This window comes from Manacus vitellinus, unplaced genomic scaffold (genome assembly GCF_001715985.3).
Source record: "Manacus vitellinus isolate BGI_N305 unplaced genomic scaffold, ASM171598v3 scaffold_84_pilon, whole genome shotgun sequence".
NCBI classification, from domain to species: domain Eukaryota; kingdom Metazoa; phylum Chordata; class Aves; order Passeriformes; family Pipridae; genus Manacus; species Manacus vitellinus.
In genome coordinates, this window is record NW_021940840.1 from 1,552,442 (window position 1) to 1,569,389 (window position 16,948).

The 16,948-nt window shown below is 52.0% G+C and overlaps 1 protein-coding gene and 1 long non-coding RNA gene across 2 annotated transcripts; one reads left to right on the forward strand and one right to left on the reverse strand.

The window, feature by feature from the left end:
* Positions 1–563: 563 nt before the first annotated feature.
* LOC108641870 lies at positions 564–6,144 on the reverse strand. The gene is made up of 3 exons (XR_001922325.3): positions 5,997–6,144; positions 1,921–2,102; positions 564–919 (listed from the first exon to the last, which is right to left on the reverse strand). It is a non-coding gene; the product is annotated as an uncharacterized LOC108641870 (long non-coding RNA).
* Positions 6,145–6,300: 156 nt separating this feature from the next.
* On the forward strand, positions 6,301–16,946 carry LOC103764020 (P2X purinoceptor 6). The gene is given in 14 exon segments (XM_029964932.1): positions 6,301–6,357; positions 6,360–6,426; positions 6,546–6,644; positions 6,647–6,696; positions 6,900–6,971; positions 9,053–9,128; positions 9,552–9,645; positions 9,932–10,012; positions 10,724–10,865; positions 11,049–11,158; positions 12,425–12,518; positions 14,950–15,015; positions 15,746–15,823; positions 16,557–16,946. Coding segments are annotated over 14 exon segments (1,182 nt in total). The 3' UTR covers positions 16,653–16,946.
* Positions 16,947–16,948: the final 2 nt, after the last annotated feature.

Below are 16,948 nucleotides of genomic sequence, written 5' to 3' on the forward strand. Positions count from 1 at the left end.
GCACTCAGGACAGAGCAGCTCCATGTCCTAATTAAACCACTTCCCATCCTCACATTCCTAAACTTTCCCTCCCTGCTCCCCCCCAGCGGCTCGGTGAGGCTGGCTGTAAGTAATCCTCTCGTTATCCCTGCCATTCTCCCCTCCTCCTCCTGCAGACACAGCCTCAGGATGAGGTAAGCATCACACTACCAGCAGCGGTCTATCTTGTTCCTACTGACGGCCGGGGAATGGCAGAGCATTAAAAGATGGCACAGACCAAGATGGTCTTGTTTTCCCCTCATCCCTCCACGACGTGCAGGTGCTCATGCACACGGGTCCACAAATCATTCCAGGAATTTTTGTGCTGTGTCTCAGCAGTCCCGGCAGCCAGGCTGCTCTGGGGCCACGGCTCTTCTCTGACTCACCACACTTTCTAAGGAGCAGGAATGTGCAGGCCTGTCCCAGTGGCAGACTCGGTTCCAACAGCAGATGCATCCACTGCATTCACTTTGGGAACAAAGAAGGAAAAGCCCATTTCCCCACATGTAACACACCACGCAGACACAAAACTGCAGACACCGGTCTCAGTGATCTTAGAAGTCTTTTCCAACCTTACAGATTCTATAAAAGGAGAACAAATCTTCCCCATGTGCACAGGAGACACGGCATGAAGCAACGGACTGCAACTGTCATGAGGGAGATTTAGGCAAGAGATCAGAAACACTTCTTGAGGCAATGACAGCTTGGCCTGAGGTTAGGAAACATCAGTCGTCCATCAGAGGGAAGGGGCTGCAGTTCCTCTGGAGCCAGGATGGCTGATTTCTCATGATCCCATGCTTCCCTTGCTAGACTGGAAGCATTTTAGGGCAGCACTGTGAGTTTCAATCCTTGCTGGGACAAGAGCCAAGGCACCTCTGGGCATGGCAGCATGCCTGATATCCTAAAGGACATGAAAGTCCTCAAGAAAAATGCTCAGAAAGCACAAAAAACCCCTTTTCTGTGTGTGGGGAGCAGCTGGAGCCACACTGCAGGATTGCTGCCCAGCCCCGACTCCAAACACACTTGTTAGTAGCTTCTACAGCTAAAACTTTGTGATCACCTATGTAACTTACACCAGAGGAGTTTCACATGGAATCAGGCAGTGAGCTTCCCTGGAGTAATAATGCTCATTTTCCAGAAACAGGCAGCTGGAGCAGTCCCAGAGTGCTGCAGCAAAACAAGCTGGCAGATATTCTAAGTGATGGGCAGCAAGGAGAGTCAAGGCCTCAAAAGGCCACTGAGCAAAGTGAGAGCTGCTCAAGAATTCAGGAAAAAATACCATTAGTGGCAATCAATATGGATTTGTGTAACCTCTGTGCTTTAATGGAGAGAGGAGCCTGGAAAGAGGCAGCAGTGCTGGCATGCTATAGCACCTTCAAGAGGCATCCAACTGCTACCTGGCAATTTACGTAAAGAAAATAAAAAGGAAAAATATGGAACTGACACTTGGACCAAAAAAAAAGGCTCAGTACTGGAACCATTGAGTCCCTCATGAACAGGGGACTCAAAAAATATTCTGTTGAGTTATTGCAACTTAAAGAGAACACAACTGAGTTTGTGGAAAGAGGAACTGGGATTCCAGCAGGGCAGATCACCAGCAAAATTGGCAATAACTGGTATAACAGAACTACAGTTCTCAGTGTAACTCTCCACATTAATTCCTCACAACCTTTTGCAGCAGCTGCCAAAGCACATCAAATCCCTCCAACTTTCCACACAAAACCTGCTCCGGCTGCCTGCTCCCACTTCTCCCGGCAGCCCTTATGGAGGGCAGATCCCACCCGTGCACGGAGCAGGCATGCACTCCTTTTCCCTCAGCCACCTCCTGACCTCATCAAACCCACAGGAGAACTGGATGCTCAACATTCAGGGACATCGCCCTGTAAAACACTGCTGGCTTACCTGGTGTTTTTAGGTTCCTAAATGGTATGTTGATAGGTATATTGAGCCTAAAACCACCCAGCTCTGACTTCAGTGACTAATGAATCCATGTGTGTCAAGGCAGAGCCAAGTGGATCTTCTCCTTGGTGTATTTTTTCATAGGACTTTAATTTGCATCTCTTCTTTGGACAGCACAGGAAGGACTAGGGGCAAAGGACATAACAGAAACAATAAATGGTGAGCAAGTATTTTAAAACATAAGTACTTACACTGATTTAAATCAAGGCCCATAAAGCTTCTATGTTCAATACATGCAGTTTTCATCTGGAGATTGAGGGGGTGGCAGGACGATTCTGATGGAGACAGCCCAGATTTACAGACCTCACAACATGCAAGAGACCCCTCCAAATGGTGTGGACAGACAGATGTGAGTCCAAGGTACAGGCTTGATTTACTGGATATGTAACAATAAAATGATTTACACATTTATTGGACAAACTTCACTAGGTAAATCATAGCATTATTTTCAAATAAAGAAGATAAATCTTATAGAATCGCAGAATCATTTAGGTTGGAAAACACCTCTAAGATCGAGTCCAATCATTAATCCAGCACTGCCAACTCACCACTAACCACTAACCTCAGTAGCCCCTTTCAGCCTGAGAGGCTGAAAAAAATGTTTCTTATTTTAATGAGTAAAATTTTAATAGAATAAGAACTGTATACAGACTACAAAACAATTTCTGTATTCATTTATCAGTTAGAAATTAAATAATTCAAAACATTCATTATAGTAATTTTGACTCTAAAAAAGGAAAAACTAGAAACAGAGAAAGGCAATATGTCAACACACTGGATGATTTTTCTCTCTTAGTTCCAAGGTCTGTATGATCCTGGGTCATTGATGGCTCTTGGACAGGCACAAGGCCAACAGCACATCATGGCATTCCCACTTGTTTAAACAGATGAGCTTCATATGAGCTCTCAGAGTTTAAAAACAGGAGTGAAAACAATTTCCACCTCCAAGCCTTTGGCCAAGGCAGCTGCCCTTGACTATGGAAATGGTTCTAGTTGATTTTAAGTTTCTTTAATCCAGTGTTTTCTGCTATTGCTGTTCCAAAAATTTTCCTGAAGAAAAAAATACATGAAACCAAACAGTTTAAGAGTTAAAAGTATTGAGTTTAAAAGGAAGATTGAGTTAGTTCAAGTATTTCTCTGCAACTGTCTCTATTACCTCTAGGCAATTAGAACTACAACATATTATTTCTTTTTCTACCTCATTTACCACAAACTCAAAGCAGAAGCTGCCAGTGAATCATCTGTGTTCTCTGACATCGGGTTGCCAACATAGCAAAGACTGAAAATCCAATCGCCATGACAAAGCTGGGGGCTGCTGCTCCTGCATGCAGCTGTGGCTGCCCAGCTCCTTCTCCAGCCTAACAGAGCCTGAAAGCCAACAGGAGCACCAGGCAGCTCCCACAGCCTCCCGCCAGCTGGTTCTGCTGGCAGAGCAGCCAGCTCTGCTCTCTTTAACCCCTCCCAGAGCCCCTGGAAATCAGAATAGGTTTCCTCAGCAAGTGTTCTGCAAGTTTCCAATGGGGCAGGAAAGAAATGAGGGTTCAACCAGCACAGAAGAAAAGGAAACCATTGCCAGGCTTGAATACCAGACTTGGGAGAACTGTTGGACTGTGAAAGGAACAGGAGGTGAGGCGGACAGGAGTGGAGACAAGCAGCCGCTGCAGCCTCCAAAGGTAAACATGAGGAAAAAAAGCAGAATGAAACTGGGAAGGATGCCAAGTGAACAGCTGATGGCCAGAAGCGATGAGGATTAAGGTTGTTTTCTTTCTTGAGAGCCAGAGAAGCCCACTGAAGACATGGAGGATGTTCAAGAAGGAAGCTATAGCGGGTGAGATGCGTGAGGATTGAGGGTTGTAAGGGAGTGGATGGAGAGGACGTTGAATTTTGCACAAAAGACACAAACCAGGGAGAACATGGATCTGGCAGACAGCACGAGGTGTGGCATGGAAGAGAAAAAATTCAGTATCTTCCTTTCTGAGTTTGCGCCTGTGGCAGTTTGAGCCACAATTAGAAATCTAAAATCCAATTTTTAGGCTTCCCCCACCCCTTCTCAACACTTTATCCTAACACCAGAGAGAACCTTTCAGGCCAGAGGCTTCTGTAGGGGAAGGGGGAAGTATATACATTTATTTACACAAATAAATGCTATACAAACTAAAGGCAACTACATATATATATATATATATTGCATTACTATCAGTCAGTCCTTTCAAGCCCCTCCTTTAACTTTAGTCCAGGAGCAGCCTTTAAGGCTGACATATAACACATTCTTTTGCTGTGGGAGTGTTCTGGGCTCCTGAACACTCCCTCCTCACCAAGTTCCAGCAGTTGTTTGTTGTAGTCTCTCCTCCTCATGAAGTCTGAGAAGACAGCTTTGAGTCCTTGCTCTTCTGTTGCTGGTGATTTCTCCCTCTCCGTGTCTCACCTCAGTTCGTAAGCTGCTGTAGTGTATCTTAGCTTATCAAGCGTCCACATCCTGGAATCTTCATTCCTCCACAGCAGTTCTCGGCTGCCCCCGGTCAGCTTCGGCAGGCAACTCTCGAGCTCTTGACTCGTCTCCAATTTCGCCTGGGACTCTTCTTCCGAGTGCTGGGCCTACCTCCACGGCCCACTCTCTTGGCTCAGCTTCAATTCTGAGCCCCTCCTCCACTTACAGTGGAGGGAAAGAAAAAGCCCCCCTCTACAGCTTCACTGCAGAAAAGGAGGGGGAAGAGAGGGCTTGGCTGCAAAGCCTGCCTCTCTCCTCTTTCCTCAGGTGCTGTGAATCTCTTCCTTCACAGCACACACTCCAAATGCTGACTCTAGCCAAAGGCTGAGCTGGGAGGTTGCAGGACTCCCCTCTCCCCCCTCGAGAGGAAGAGAGGGAGCCCAGCCACCCCCTGGCCTTGTCCACCGACATGCAGCAGACACTAACAGCAAAACAACCAAGACTGCACTGCCAACCACTTCCGGTGCTGTGATATATCATTTTGAGCAGAAGCGAACAACATGGACAGTGACTGTCTCTCCAGGGAACACTGCCCTGGCACTCAATCACCTCTGAGCCCCCCCAGCTTCTCAGGGGGGGCCAATTTCAAACTATGACAGCGCCCATCACAGACAGTGCTGGAAGTAGAGAGATTTGGAGCACAGCTGCAGGGTGAGACCAGGAGTAGGGAGATTTGTGAATCTTCCTCTTGGAGATACACGTCTGGGGTTGCCCAAGGACAGCCGTAGATGGAGAAGGTGAAGTCTGTGACAGGAAGGTGCAAAAAGGAGAGGAGCCTAAAGGCTGAAAGGTGAGGGATGAGCCATGACCTCCCTAGGCATGTTCTGCACAAGTGGAGAGTCCAGAGGAATGGATAGGGAGTTCATCACAGCACAAGCGAGCCTGGTGACACTAGTGCTGACAAAGGCCCAGGGAGCAGTAGCTGAGTTTCATCTCACCACACAGGAGTGCTATGAACACACGGGTGTAGAGTTAAATAACAGCTGCTTAAAGTCAGGAGCCAAAGGAAAAGAGCACTATGCAGTAACAAGGTTGAGACCAACAAGAAAAAAAATAGTCAAAGTCACTAGCAAAGGGAGTCCCCAAACACAGGCTGACAAGGGTGTACATAAGTACAAGATTCCCCTTCAAAAATAATTTCAAGCTTTGCTAGGAAAGACTGGATATAGTTTAATTTATGTTGCTAAAGGATTAATTTATCTTCCCATAAAAATGATGAAAAATACTTCTGCTGTCACTATTCATGATGCAGAGGAAATGGAAAAGGTTGTGGCCCACTGTGCCCCACAATGTACCTCTCTGGGCATCACTTCTATGCGGCAGTCTGTGAGTACACCCGGAGAAAGTGCCCCTTTAGTTTACTTACAGCTGCTCTGAATCTTGACCTTGACATTGAAGCCTGTATTACTCCCAGAATCCTGCTCTCTGTCAGTGGGAATTCTAATTTCAAAAATATTTACAGTTAAACAGAAGCATGGCCATGACCTTGTGATTATAAAACACAACCTGGTCTAGCGGAAGGTGTCCCTACCTGTGGCAGGGGTGCGGCTGGATAGGCCTTACGGTTCCTTCCAGCCCAGTTCCCTCAGTGACTGTGTGGCTGTGGTTCGGGCTCAGGGTGACGGAGGGGACGGCCCGCCCAGCTCGTTGCGGCCCGCTCCGCCCGCCGCCATCTCCTGGCCGGGGGGCCGCGCCGCTGCCATGGCAACGGGGGCGGGGGGCCGCAGTGCCGGGGTGCCCCCCACCGCCGAGTCTCAGTCCCTCGCGGGTGTCCGCCAACCCCGCACCCCGTGGCCTCTGTCCCCGCCGTGTCCGCCTTTCCTCCTCCGTGCGCCATGCCGGGCTCGCGCTGCGGCTCCTGCTTCGACTACAAGACGGCCAAGTTCTCGCTGAGACGCGGAACCGGCGGGTGGGGCTCCTGCACCGGCTGCTGCAGCTGAGCGCGCTGGGCTACCTCTGGGGTAGGGATGCCTGCCTCTGCCCTCGGGGGGCGGCCGGGGGTTCCTGCTGGGGTAGGGACCCCCCGCCCCTGCCCTCGGGGGCGGCCGGGGGTCCCTCAGCGTCCGCCCCCCCGCCCGCAGGTGGGTGCTGCTGCTGCGGAAGGGGTACCAGGAGCGCGACGGCGGCCACCGCGTGTCGCCAGTGGTCACCAAAGGTGAAGGGGGCGGCTCCCGCCCGGGGCCGCGGGCCGGCGGCTCTGGGACGCGGCGGATCTCACCTGGCCCCCGCAGGTACGGCCGGGCCCCGGGCGGGGGCAGGGGGGGCACATAGGAGGTCAATCCCCTTGGCAAGGGAACGCCGCCGGTACCATTGGCCTCCCAAAGCCCAAACGTGGCCATTACTGCCTGTTCCTCCCGGTGACAGTGTCACAGGGTATCCCCTGGACCCACCCTGGTGTCACCCTCCTCACTGATGGTACCTTCTTGCTTCCCAGGGAGAAAATGTGCTTTTTCTGGTGACCAATTTCATTGCCACAGCCCAGCAGGCCCAGGGCACCTGTCCCGAGGTGAGTGCCAGGGCTGCCCCAGCCCAGCCCCCAGGGGGTGGTGGAACCCAGAGGAAGACCAGATAAAAGGGGAAAATGGATTTATATTCCCAACAAACCTGATTCCCCTCATTCGCACTGCTCCATAGCTCTTCCATGCTCATCTGCACTTGCTCTGTCATGCCTGCATGAGCCAAGGTGTATATCCATGCTCTCTGGCCAGAACTGCTTGTGGTGACCAGGACAAAGGACACTTGGGGCCTCACCAGCTCTGGGCTCCTTGGGTGGTGGCACTGTATGACCATTCCAGGCTTTCTGCTGCCCTCGAACGAGGGGATGCTTTGACACACAGTCCATGGATACCTGTGTCTTGTTTCCTTGATAAGTCCTTGCTGCAGGACTAATGTCCATCTTAGCATCCTGTTTTTAGGAGGAACAAAACACAAGGTCTAGGTGGTTTCCCAGCCAGCCAACACTTAGTGGTATATGTTCTCTGAGAGAAGTCTTCCCTTTAAGACTGGGGTCAGGCCAGCTCCCTCCACTGAGCTCTCCCAGGCTGGACCTGGCTTGGTAGATGGGAGCAAATGTCCTTTAAGCTGAGCTGCTCCTGGCACCTTGTGCCTGAGCCAAGCACTGATTGTCCTAATGGTCCCTTCAGCTCCTGCTGTGGCCAGATGCTGTGGGAGAGGAGGAGCAACCCTGGTTTTGGGTCAGGGAAAATGGCACTAATGATCCATCTTTCAAATGCTGACAACCCCTGAAGTCCTGACAGGGAGGAAGACAAGTGCTGTAGGGCATTTTAGGGCTCTCACAGGCAGCCACAGGCATCTCTCGGTGCTAGTTTTGCAGTGTGCAAGCCAAGGACACAGAGCAGAGGATTTCGTCCCGTTTCAGTGCTGGAGTGTGTGTGGGTGCCTGTCCCAGCCTGCACCCCATGCTGATCTCCTCAGGTTCTGGCTTTGAGGCTGTAGGTGACATTCATATTTGAAAAGCTTTGAAGATTTGGCAGTGACAGCTTTTGGCTTTGCGGGGAGTTAGAGCAGTCTGAATATTCTCTGACTGTTCTTGATGACCAAAGTATTCAGTGCTGGCAGATCAGTGTGTCTGGGGCCAGAAGCAGCACCAAACACAAGCCGAGCTGTTTTAGCAGCTGTACACACAGTTACTCCTTGCATCCTTTTATCCCTCTATTTTCCAATGTTTGTTCCTTTTCGGTCCACCTAGTTCCCTCCTTTCCATGCCTTCTCTTCCTTCCCTAAACAACCCATCCCCTAAAACACCTGTGCAATACCCAAATGTTCTCCTGCATCCCATAATGACTCTATACCCCTAGGCAGTGAGCCCCCACCCAGCCCAAAGGTGCTGCTCATCTTGGCTCACCTTAGTGGGTTTCACACCTAAACAAGAGGCTGAGGCTGTCCTGTGGCAGCCCTGGGAAGGCCTGGACAGACCCCCACTTCTTCTGACTCCATAACAGGGGGGTTCCCTGCCTGCATTTGAGCCTCTGTGCCCCCTGGGTCTTGGGGAGGTGGGTTTCTAATGGGCTAATGACTCCTGCCATGGCCTGGGGTAGCTGGAGAAGGTGTTAGTGGTATTCCCCCACCTGCCATCATCTCTCTGTGTTTGAATAAGAGGTTTTTACCGCTCCTGGGAACCAGGTAGGTCCAGAGTGAGGGCGAAGCTTTCCCTGTCTCTTGTAAAACTTGTGTTATGCTGGATTTAGGTCTACTAAGCTCTTCCCCAGGGCATTTGTTGTGGTGCTTTACAAGGTGCTTAATGGGCTCAGTCATTGAGGCCCTCATTCTGGTTCCCAGTTCCAGCTGAAAGGTCTGAGTTAGCTCTGGAGAATTCCTCTGCCTCTGAGGAGCAGGAGACATGTGCTCCCAATAGCATGGAGACAGATGGGAAGGATTGTCCCTCAGACATGCCTCTCTCCTCATTGGCTGGAGGCTGTCCAGGGTCTGGACGTGGTGAATGGTCTTTAACTGTTTGGGAAGTGCTTGGAGAAACAGGAGTAGAGGCACAGCAATGGGGGTGAGTGACAGCATGGCCTCAGCTGGCTGCACAGCACAATGACAGCGCTTGTCTCTTGTCCCTTCCAGAGCCCCTCTGTCCTTGACGCGATGTGCACAGAAGATGCAGATTGTCCCATGGGAAACCCTGTGGTTCATGGCAATGGTACTGGGAGTTTTGCTTAATAAACATAAAATCCTAGAATGGTTTGGGTTGAAAGAGAACTTAAAGCTCATCCAGTCCCACTCTCCTGCCATGGCAGGGACACTAGCCCAGGTTGCTCCAAGCTCCGTCCAACCTGGCCTTGAACACTTCCAGAGATGGGGCAGCCACAACTGCTCTGGCCAGCCTGTGCCAGGGCCTCACCACCCTCACAGGGGAGAATATCCCATCTAACCCTGCCCTATGGCAGTGGGAAACCATTCCCCCTTGTCCTGTCATTCCAGACTGTTGTCCCAAGTCCCTCTCCAGCTTTCTTGGAGCCCATTTAGGCACTGGAAGAGGCTCTAAGGTCTCCCTGGAGCCTTCTCTTCTCCAGGCTGATGAACCCCAACTCTCTCAGCCTATCTTACATTCTCTCATTTTTAGGGATAAAAACTGGGAAATGTGTGATGTTCAATGCCACCCGTTCCACCTGTGAGATCTATGGCTGGTGTCCTGTGGAGAACAGTACCCTGCCCAGGTAATCACAGATAAGGGGATAGCAGGTATTGGGAGCTTTGATTTCTTCCCTCTGTCTAACCAGGAGCCTGACCCTGAGACTCGCCCAAGGGCAACTGTGTTCAGGGAGACCTTTGACATCAGTCTCCCAGTCAGTTAAGGTCAGAGAACTTTACGCAAGAGCGTTTCTTGCAGCTGTCCATTGTGGCCAAAATTTTGGGATTGCGGATGAGGCTGTGGAGCTTGGGGAATGGGGCTGTGCCTTGGCCACTGTGCAAGACTTGAGTTCATTGGTGGTTGTTTTCCAGGAAACCTCTTCTGGCTGAGGCGGAGAATTTCACTCTCTTTATAAAAAACACTGTCCACTTCACCAAATTTAACTTCTCCAAGTAAGTACGGTGCTTCCCAGCCAACCTCAGCCCAGTCCAGCCTCAGCACTGAGCCTACCTGTCGTGGGGCTGAGCACCTGAGGCTATGTGAAGCCATGTGCCACCCAGGACAGGTGGTGCTGGGCAGTTACAGGCAGGATGGATGTTCAGGTGAACACCCTACGTGTGCAGCTGTAAAAGCAGTGGGATGGGACACCTCAGAGAGAGGGACTGGTCATGCCCATGTAGAGCACTGCAGAAAGCTGGACTAGGCCATCCAGGGAGTGAGACTAATATTTTTGCCTTAGTCCTTGCAAAGTGGTTTCACAGAAGCCAGGTAAAGGGCTGCACTGGCCTCGCAACCCCAGGCATGCTGACTGTGCTGCCTTACCCTGGCAGAAGATGCAGTGTGGGGCAGCTGAACTGTCCCTGCTGTCACCCCTGGAGCACTGAGTCGAGCTGGGTGGGAGCTGGGTGCTGGGGGAGAAAGAAGAAACACAGGGAGGTACAGGGGAAGGCTATGGCAGATGCTATGAAAGATGAATACTCTCTGTGATTCCTCTGGGATGGTTTTACTCCACCCTCTCTCCATCTGAGGCTTTAGGCAAGGCAATGACTTTCCCCTCACTGAGAGCACTGGGGGGCCCACTCCAGCAGGAGGGTCCCCTTTTCAGTCCCACAGACAGGCTCTATGACCTCCCACACTCTGTCCCCCCGCCCCTGCTGTCTCAGGTGCAACACTTTACAAACCAGTGACCCCAGCTATTTCAAGAGCTGCACATATGATCCAGTCTTCAATCCCTTCTGTCCTGTGTTCCGTGTACGTAACATGGTGGAGGCAGCTGGAGAGCACTTCGGAGACCTCGCACTGCTGGTACTTGGTTTTTATAGAAGTATGGAAGATGACTCAAAATTCCCCAAGGATGTGAGCAAGAGGCAGAGGACAGGACTGACTCTGAAATGCTAAGGGAATGTATGATCTAGGAATGTCTGAACAGTAAAGAACTCAGCCAGTTTCTGATCCCATGCTTCTCCTGGAGTAAAATGTGTTTTGCAGGGGGGGAGCATTGGAGTTCTCATCAAGTGGGACTGCGACCTGGACCACCCTGCTGCCCAGTGCCAGCCACAGTATTTCTTCAGCCTGCAGGACACAAGGTACAATTTCAGGTGAGGATGCTGGGACAGTGGCCACATGGGGCTGTGGGATGAGAACACTGCAGTCATTTGAGATCTCAGTTCTGATGGGTGCTCTGATGGGGCACATTTTGCAGATGTCATTTGCAAACTCACCTTCACTTGGTTCACCAGTCTGGGTGGGAGTGTTGGTATGCTGGAGGGCAGGAGGCTCTGCAGAGGGATCTGGACAAGCTGGATCCATGGGGTGAGGCCAGTGGTGTGAGGTTCAACAAGGCCAAGTACCGGGTCCTGCATTTGGGCAACAACAGCGCCATGGAATGCTACAGGCTGGGGGCAGAGTGGCTGGAAAGCTGCAGGCAGAAAAGGACCTGGAGGTGAATGTGAGCCCAGGTTGGTAAGGCCAAGGACACCTGGACTGTACCAGCAATGGTGTGGCAGCAGGACCAGGGCAGTGACTCTCCTCCTGCCAAGAAAGACGTTGAGGGGCTGGAGCATGTCCAGAGGTGGGCAGGAGAGCTGTGGAAAGGTCTGGAGCACAAGTCTGATCAGGAGCGGCTGAGGGAGCTGAAGGGGCTCAGCCTGGAGAAAAGGAGGCTCAGGGGGGACATTCTCACTCTCTACAACTCTCTGATGGGAGGGTGGAGCCAGGTGAGGGTTGGGCTCTGCTCCCAAGTAACAGTAGACAGGATGAGAGGAAACAGCCTCAAGTTGTACTAAAGGAGATTTAGATTGGGTATTTGGGAAAATTTCTTCACAAAAAGGGCTGTCCAGCCCGGCAGAGGCTGCCCAGGGTGGTGGTGGATTCGCCATCCCTGGAGGGATTTAAAGGCTGTGTAGTTGTGGCACTTGGGGATGTGGGTTAGTGGAGAACATGGTGGTGCTGGGTTAAGGGTTGGACTTGATGATCTTAGAGGGCTTTTCAACCTGAATGGTTCTGTGATTCCAAGACGATAGGAAATGGTAAATCAGGGTAGGGCCTGTTAGTACCAGGATGCTGTGGCAGATCTGCTGTGTTTGGAGCTATGCATGGCATTACTTCCCTGAGGCAGGGTTCTCTGGCTGTCCACACCTGAACTGGGTGCACTGGGAGCTGTGTTTTCCCAGACTGGGTGCTGAGGGGATGCAGATGCCCCACTGCTGATGCCAGCCAGTGAGTCGTGGCAACACGTGTATCACCCAGGTCCCAACCTGGAGGACACCAGGTGTGCAGAGGTACACGGTAGCCCCAGCAATTCTTTGGCACTGGCAGCCCACTTCCCTCACTGCTTTCTGAGGTGTGTCCAATGTCTCCCACAGAACTGCCTCTTACTATTGGGGCTCCCAGCGGCAGCTCTACCGGAACCTGCTGAAGCTTTACGGCCTCCGCTTCGACATCTCCGTGCACGGCCAGGTACACATCCTGCGCAGCCCCGGCCGCCCCCAGGGCTGACTGCTCGCACCACTCCCCGCTGCTCTCCTGCAACCACCCCTGTGGCTTCCTGCTGCTGTTGCTTCATCCTGGTGAGCTCTTCACCTCTTCCCAGAGTTTTCCAAGTAGAGTGGGAGAAAATTATCTCTTTCATTTAAAGAAAAACCTCTTGGTTATTCCCTGAGCAGGGAGGCTTCCCTCCCTGAGGGTCTGACACAGGGGCTGTGAAATGTTGTGTAGGCAAGGTGAGCTGGTCTGGGACTATGGGCATCTCTGAGGGTCTTGAGGGGGAAGCACCCTGCCAAAGGACAACCTGAACTCTTCTGAACCTGGACAATTAATCCCCTTTTGATTAATTGTACCCTCAGGGACAAAAGGTGTGGGCATGATCATGGCTAGACATGGCCCAGCCATGTGAGCTGAGAGCCCTGAAACCTCCAGTGTCCTGGGCTCCTCCCACAGCATGGGCAGTAGATGAGAGGAGGATTCTGCCCCTCTGCCCTGCTCAGGTGAGACTCCACCTGTAGAGCTGCTTCCAGCTCTGCGGTCCCTAACATAACAAGAACGTGGAGCTGCTGGAGCAAGTCCAGAGGAGGCCACAGAGATGTTCTGGGGCTGGAGCCCCTCTGCTCTGGAGCCAGGCTGGGAGAGCTGGGGGTATTCACCTGGAGAAGAGAAGGCTCCAGGGAGACCTTAGAGTCCCTTCCAGTGCCTAAAGGGGCTCCAAGAGAGCTAGAGAGGGACTTTGGACAACAGCCTGGAGTGACAGGATCAGGAGGAATGGCTTCCCACTGCCAGAGGGCAGGGTTAGATGGGATATTGGGAAGGAATTCTTCCCTGTGAGGGTGGGGAGGCCCTGGCCCAGGTTGGCCAGAGAAGCTGTGGCTGCCCCATCCCTGAAAGTGTCCAAGGCCCGGCTGGACAGAGCTTGGAGCAACCTGGTCTAGTGAAAGGTATCTGTGTCCATGGTAGAGGGGTGGAATGAGATGATCTTTAAGGCCCCTTCCAACCCAAACCATTCCATGATTCTGTGATCGCTGACACTACTCTGTGTGCTCAGCTGTGCAAGAAGGAGTCTGTACTGAGAGCTCTTGGCACCCTGAGAGATGTCCACAGCTGGACTGTCATGCTCAGCAGCGCCCTTTGCACCTGAAGAAGGTGAAGCACTGTGCTGGTTTAAAGGTAAACCAGCAGGGGAAATGAACTCAACTCAAAAGAGAGACTATAAGTCAGAATAACAATTTAATAAAATAATACAATAAGTACAATTATACAGACAAACAATTGGTTTTAACTCACAAAACCCAAATGTATAACCCAGCACATTGGGGCAATGAACAGAGTGGTGTTCTTTGGGCCCCCTGAGTCCAAAGGAAAAGTGAGGGGAAAACCTGCTGGTGGGAGAGCTGTTGCAGTCTGGTCAAAGTGGTGATTGCAGTCCAGTTGAGGGTGGTGGTCTCAGTCTGGTTGAGAGCGGTGAGCTGCAGTCTTCCTCTGGATCCCATGAGTGGTAAAAAGGTTCCAAAACTTCAAGTTTATATATTCTCCAGTTCAGGCAGGAATGCTCAGTCCTTCCCTCAGAGCGGGGAATTCCATAAAAGGGTATGAGGACAGGAACATCTTCCTATCTCACAGGCCTCTACTGCTAACAATTTCTGGGAAATGGCATGGAAGGCTATAGAATACACAGTTGTGGGTTACACCCATACCATGATGAACTGGTCTCAGCTGTCCTAACTAGGACAAGCACACATCATAGGACAGGATGCACCACTTCTGGGTAGTGAGGGCAGGTCCAGCAGCAGGAGAGAAAGCTGGGAGAGAGACTGTAACCCCAAAATCTCTTCCCCCCACAGACCACCAGACTCATTTGAGCAGAGAGGGACACATCGCATCAGGGCCATGTTTGCTGGGATATGGTTCCATGGGTGGCAGCTGCAGCAAGAGGGAGGCTCCTGCCATGCCTGGGGGAGCAGGTGGGTCACAGTAACTTCTGCTGCCACCAGGTCACCAGCTGTCAGTTCCTTCTTTGACAGCCAAAGGGGCTTGGAGTCAGTGCAACAGCAATTCCTAGAGCTGGGCATGGAGAAATGTTCCTGGATCCCTCCTGCACACCCCAACTTTGTAGGAGGCATGTCCAGGAGTGCAGGGGACGCACCAAGGGCAGGGAAGCCCAGGGGACATGCACCGAAATAGACAACCCCATTGGTCACAAGGTCACATGGTTTTAAGGGATAAAAAGGGCGCTGAGTTTGAATTAAAGCCTCTTTGATTACCATCTGATCAGGGAGCAGACTCCATTTCTTTATCATATAAAGACTCCATGTTACACAACTTTAAGCACACTGCCCCACAGCCCACACCCCTCTCATCACTCTCTACCCACTGTCTTCCCTCCACTATTTCTCACCAGGCTGGGAAGTTCAGCATCATTCCTACTGCCGTGAGCTTTGGCACAAGCATTGCCTTCTTTGGTGCTGTGAGTACTCCAGATACGCTCTTTTCCTTCAGTCCATGGCTTGGGATTTGCCACTCATCAGTTGTTTCCCTGCCTGCCTGGGCACAAGGCTTCCTGGGTGCCAGTCAGCGTGAACAGGAGATGGTCTGGCAGGGTGTCAGCTCCTGTTTCCCTGTGACCATTAGCAGTAATGACAGCACTGGGATCCTGAGCGCTGTCAGGGTCATGTCTCGCGGAGGCTGGGTGTTTGTGTGGGCCCTGGGAAGGAGCATCGCTGGGATGCTGCTGGCAGGGAAGAGCAGCTCCTCTCTCTGCTTCTCCCCTGACTCTAAAGTGACCTGGTGTCCTGTCACCAGATGGGGCAGCTCCTCATAGAGCCCTTATATGGCTCATCCCTTCCAGCAGGTAACTGGAAGGGAGCCTGAGGTCCCCCACCTGCCCCCTCTTTCGTCCCTAACATGCTCATCCCAGTCCATACACAGCTGTGAGGGCACTGGAAGAGCACTCCCTGTGTCCTTCCATTGCAGCCCAGGTGATCCTGTCTGACCTCCTGTGCAGCTCATGGGAGCCTGTTGGGTCAGAGAGGAGCCATTGGAGTTGGCAGGTGACCTGGCCAGAGGCAGGGCTGGCTCGCTGCCCTCAGCACTGGCCCACAGCCAGCTGCGGGGCTCAGTGGGAGCCAGGGTGGAGGGCTAGACATTCCAGCGGGAAGTTTCCCTGCGTACAGTCTTCAACATCTGTCTGTCTCCAGGCTACAGTGGTCTGTGACCTAGTTCTGCTCTACCTGGATGCAAAGGCTGACCTGTATTGGAAGGAGAAGTTCGAGGAGGTAAGGGTGGGACCACATGGGAGAGAGAAGGTTGGAGTGAAGGTTTTTGGAGTGAATAATTTTATGATTTTCTGCCCTTTGGTTAAAACTCAGTTCACAAGATCTGGGAAGATCCTGGTGGAGCAGCTCTTAGTCTCCAGCTTTTGGGCTTGATGGCTGGTCTGAACTGGGAGAGGGATGCAGCTGGTACCAAGACTCAGGGAAAGCTGCATCACAACCTCAGTTCCTGTTGGACAGCAAGGGGTCCCCATGGGGACCTTACCTGGAAATGTGACCCAGCTCCACACTTATTCTTCTTTCAAAGGGAATCTGGCTGGACTCCATGCAGAGAGAGGGCAGTTCTTCAAAGCACATCCTGTGCTGCAGTTCAGTGACAGATTTTCATGCCTCACATGATTCCTGCTGTGGGAATTCACTTTCTTGGTGAATCAGTGAGTCACAGGGAGGCCCCCACAGAGCAGGAGAGCTGCCAGCCCTGCCTCAGTTCATCTCCAGCTTTGTCTGGCCAAGTCTTTGGAGCTTCTGAGGACTGAGATCCACCAGCTCCTTGGTGAACTGCCCCAGGGCTGCACCATCCTGCTGGTGGAGAATGTTCCTCATGCCAGATCTCAAATCAGGAGCGGAGTGGGAGTCTTAGAGAGTGAATCTGTTCTCATGAGACCAAGGAGAGCAGTGCAGGTCCACCTGGGCCATCCCCGTGCCTGTTGTACTGTTACCCCTGTTCATTTTTCAGGCAAAACCCCCTAAAGGTAAGCCCGAGGCCTCAGCTTATGGACATCGGGAATGCTCCACCACAAGCACCCTTCCCTCCAGAGCCACTTCCAGGTAGACGTGATGGGGGCATGGCTGCGGCCCAGGTGGAGGTGGGCCAGTCCTGGCCCAGGTGTGCACTGCTGGGGTTAAGGTCTGCCTTTCCTGGAGAAACATTGGCAGTGGCAGCAGCAGCAGTTCTTGGCTCTTGGAACACAAAGCCATCCCAGCTGCCACTACCAGCACTGATAACTGGTGCCGGAGCAGAGCTGTGCTGGGCAAAAGAGGCTTAAACCTCTTTATGTTTCTCCACATTCTGATGGCTGTGGGCTTTGATTTCCCATGAAAACCAGAGATGCAATGGAATAAAGCTGT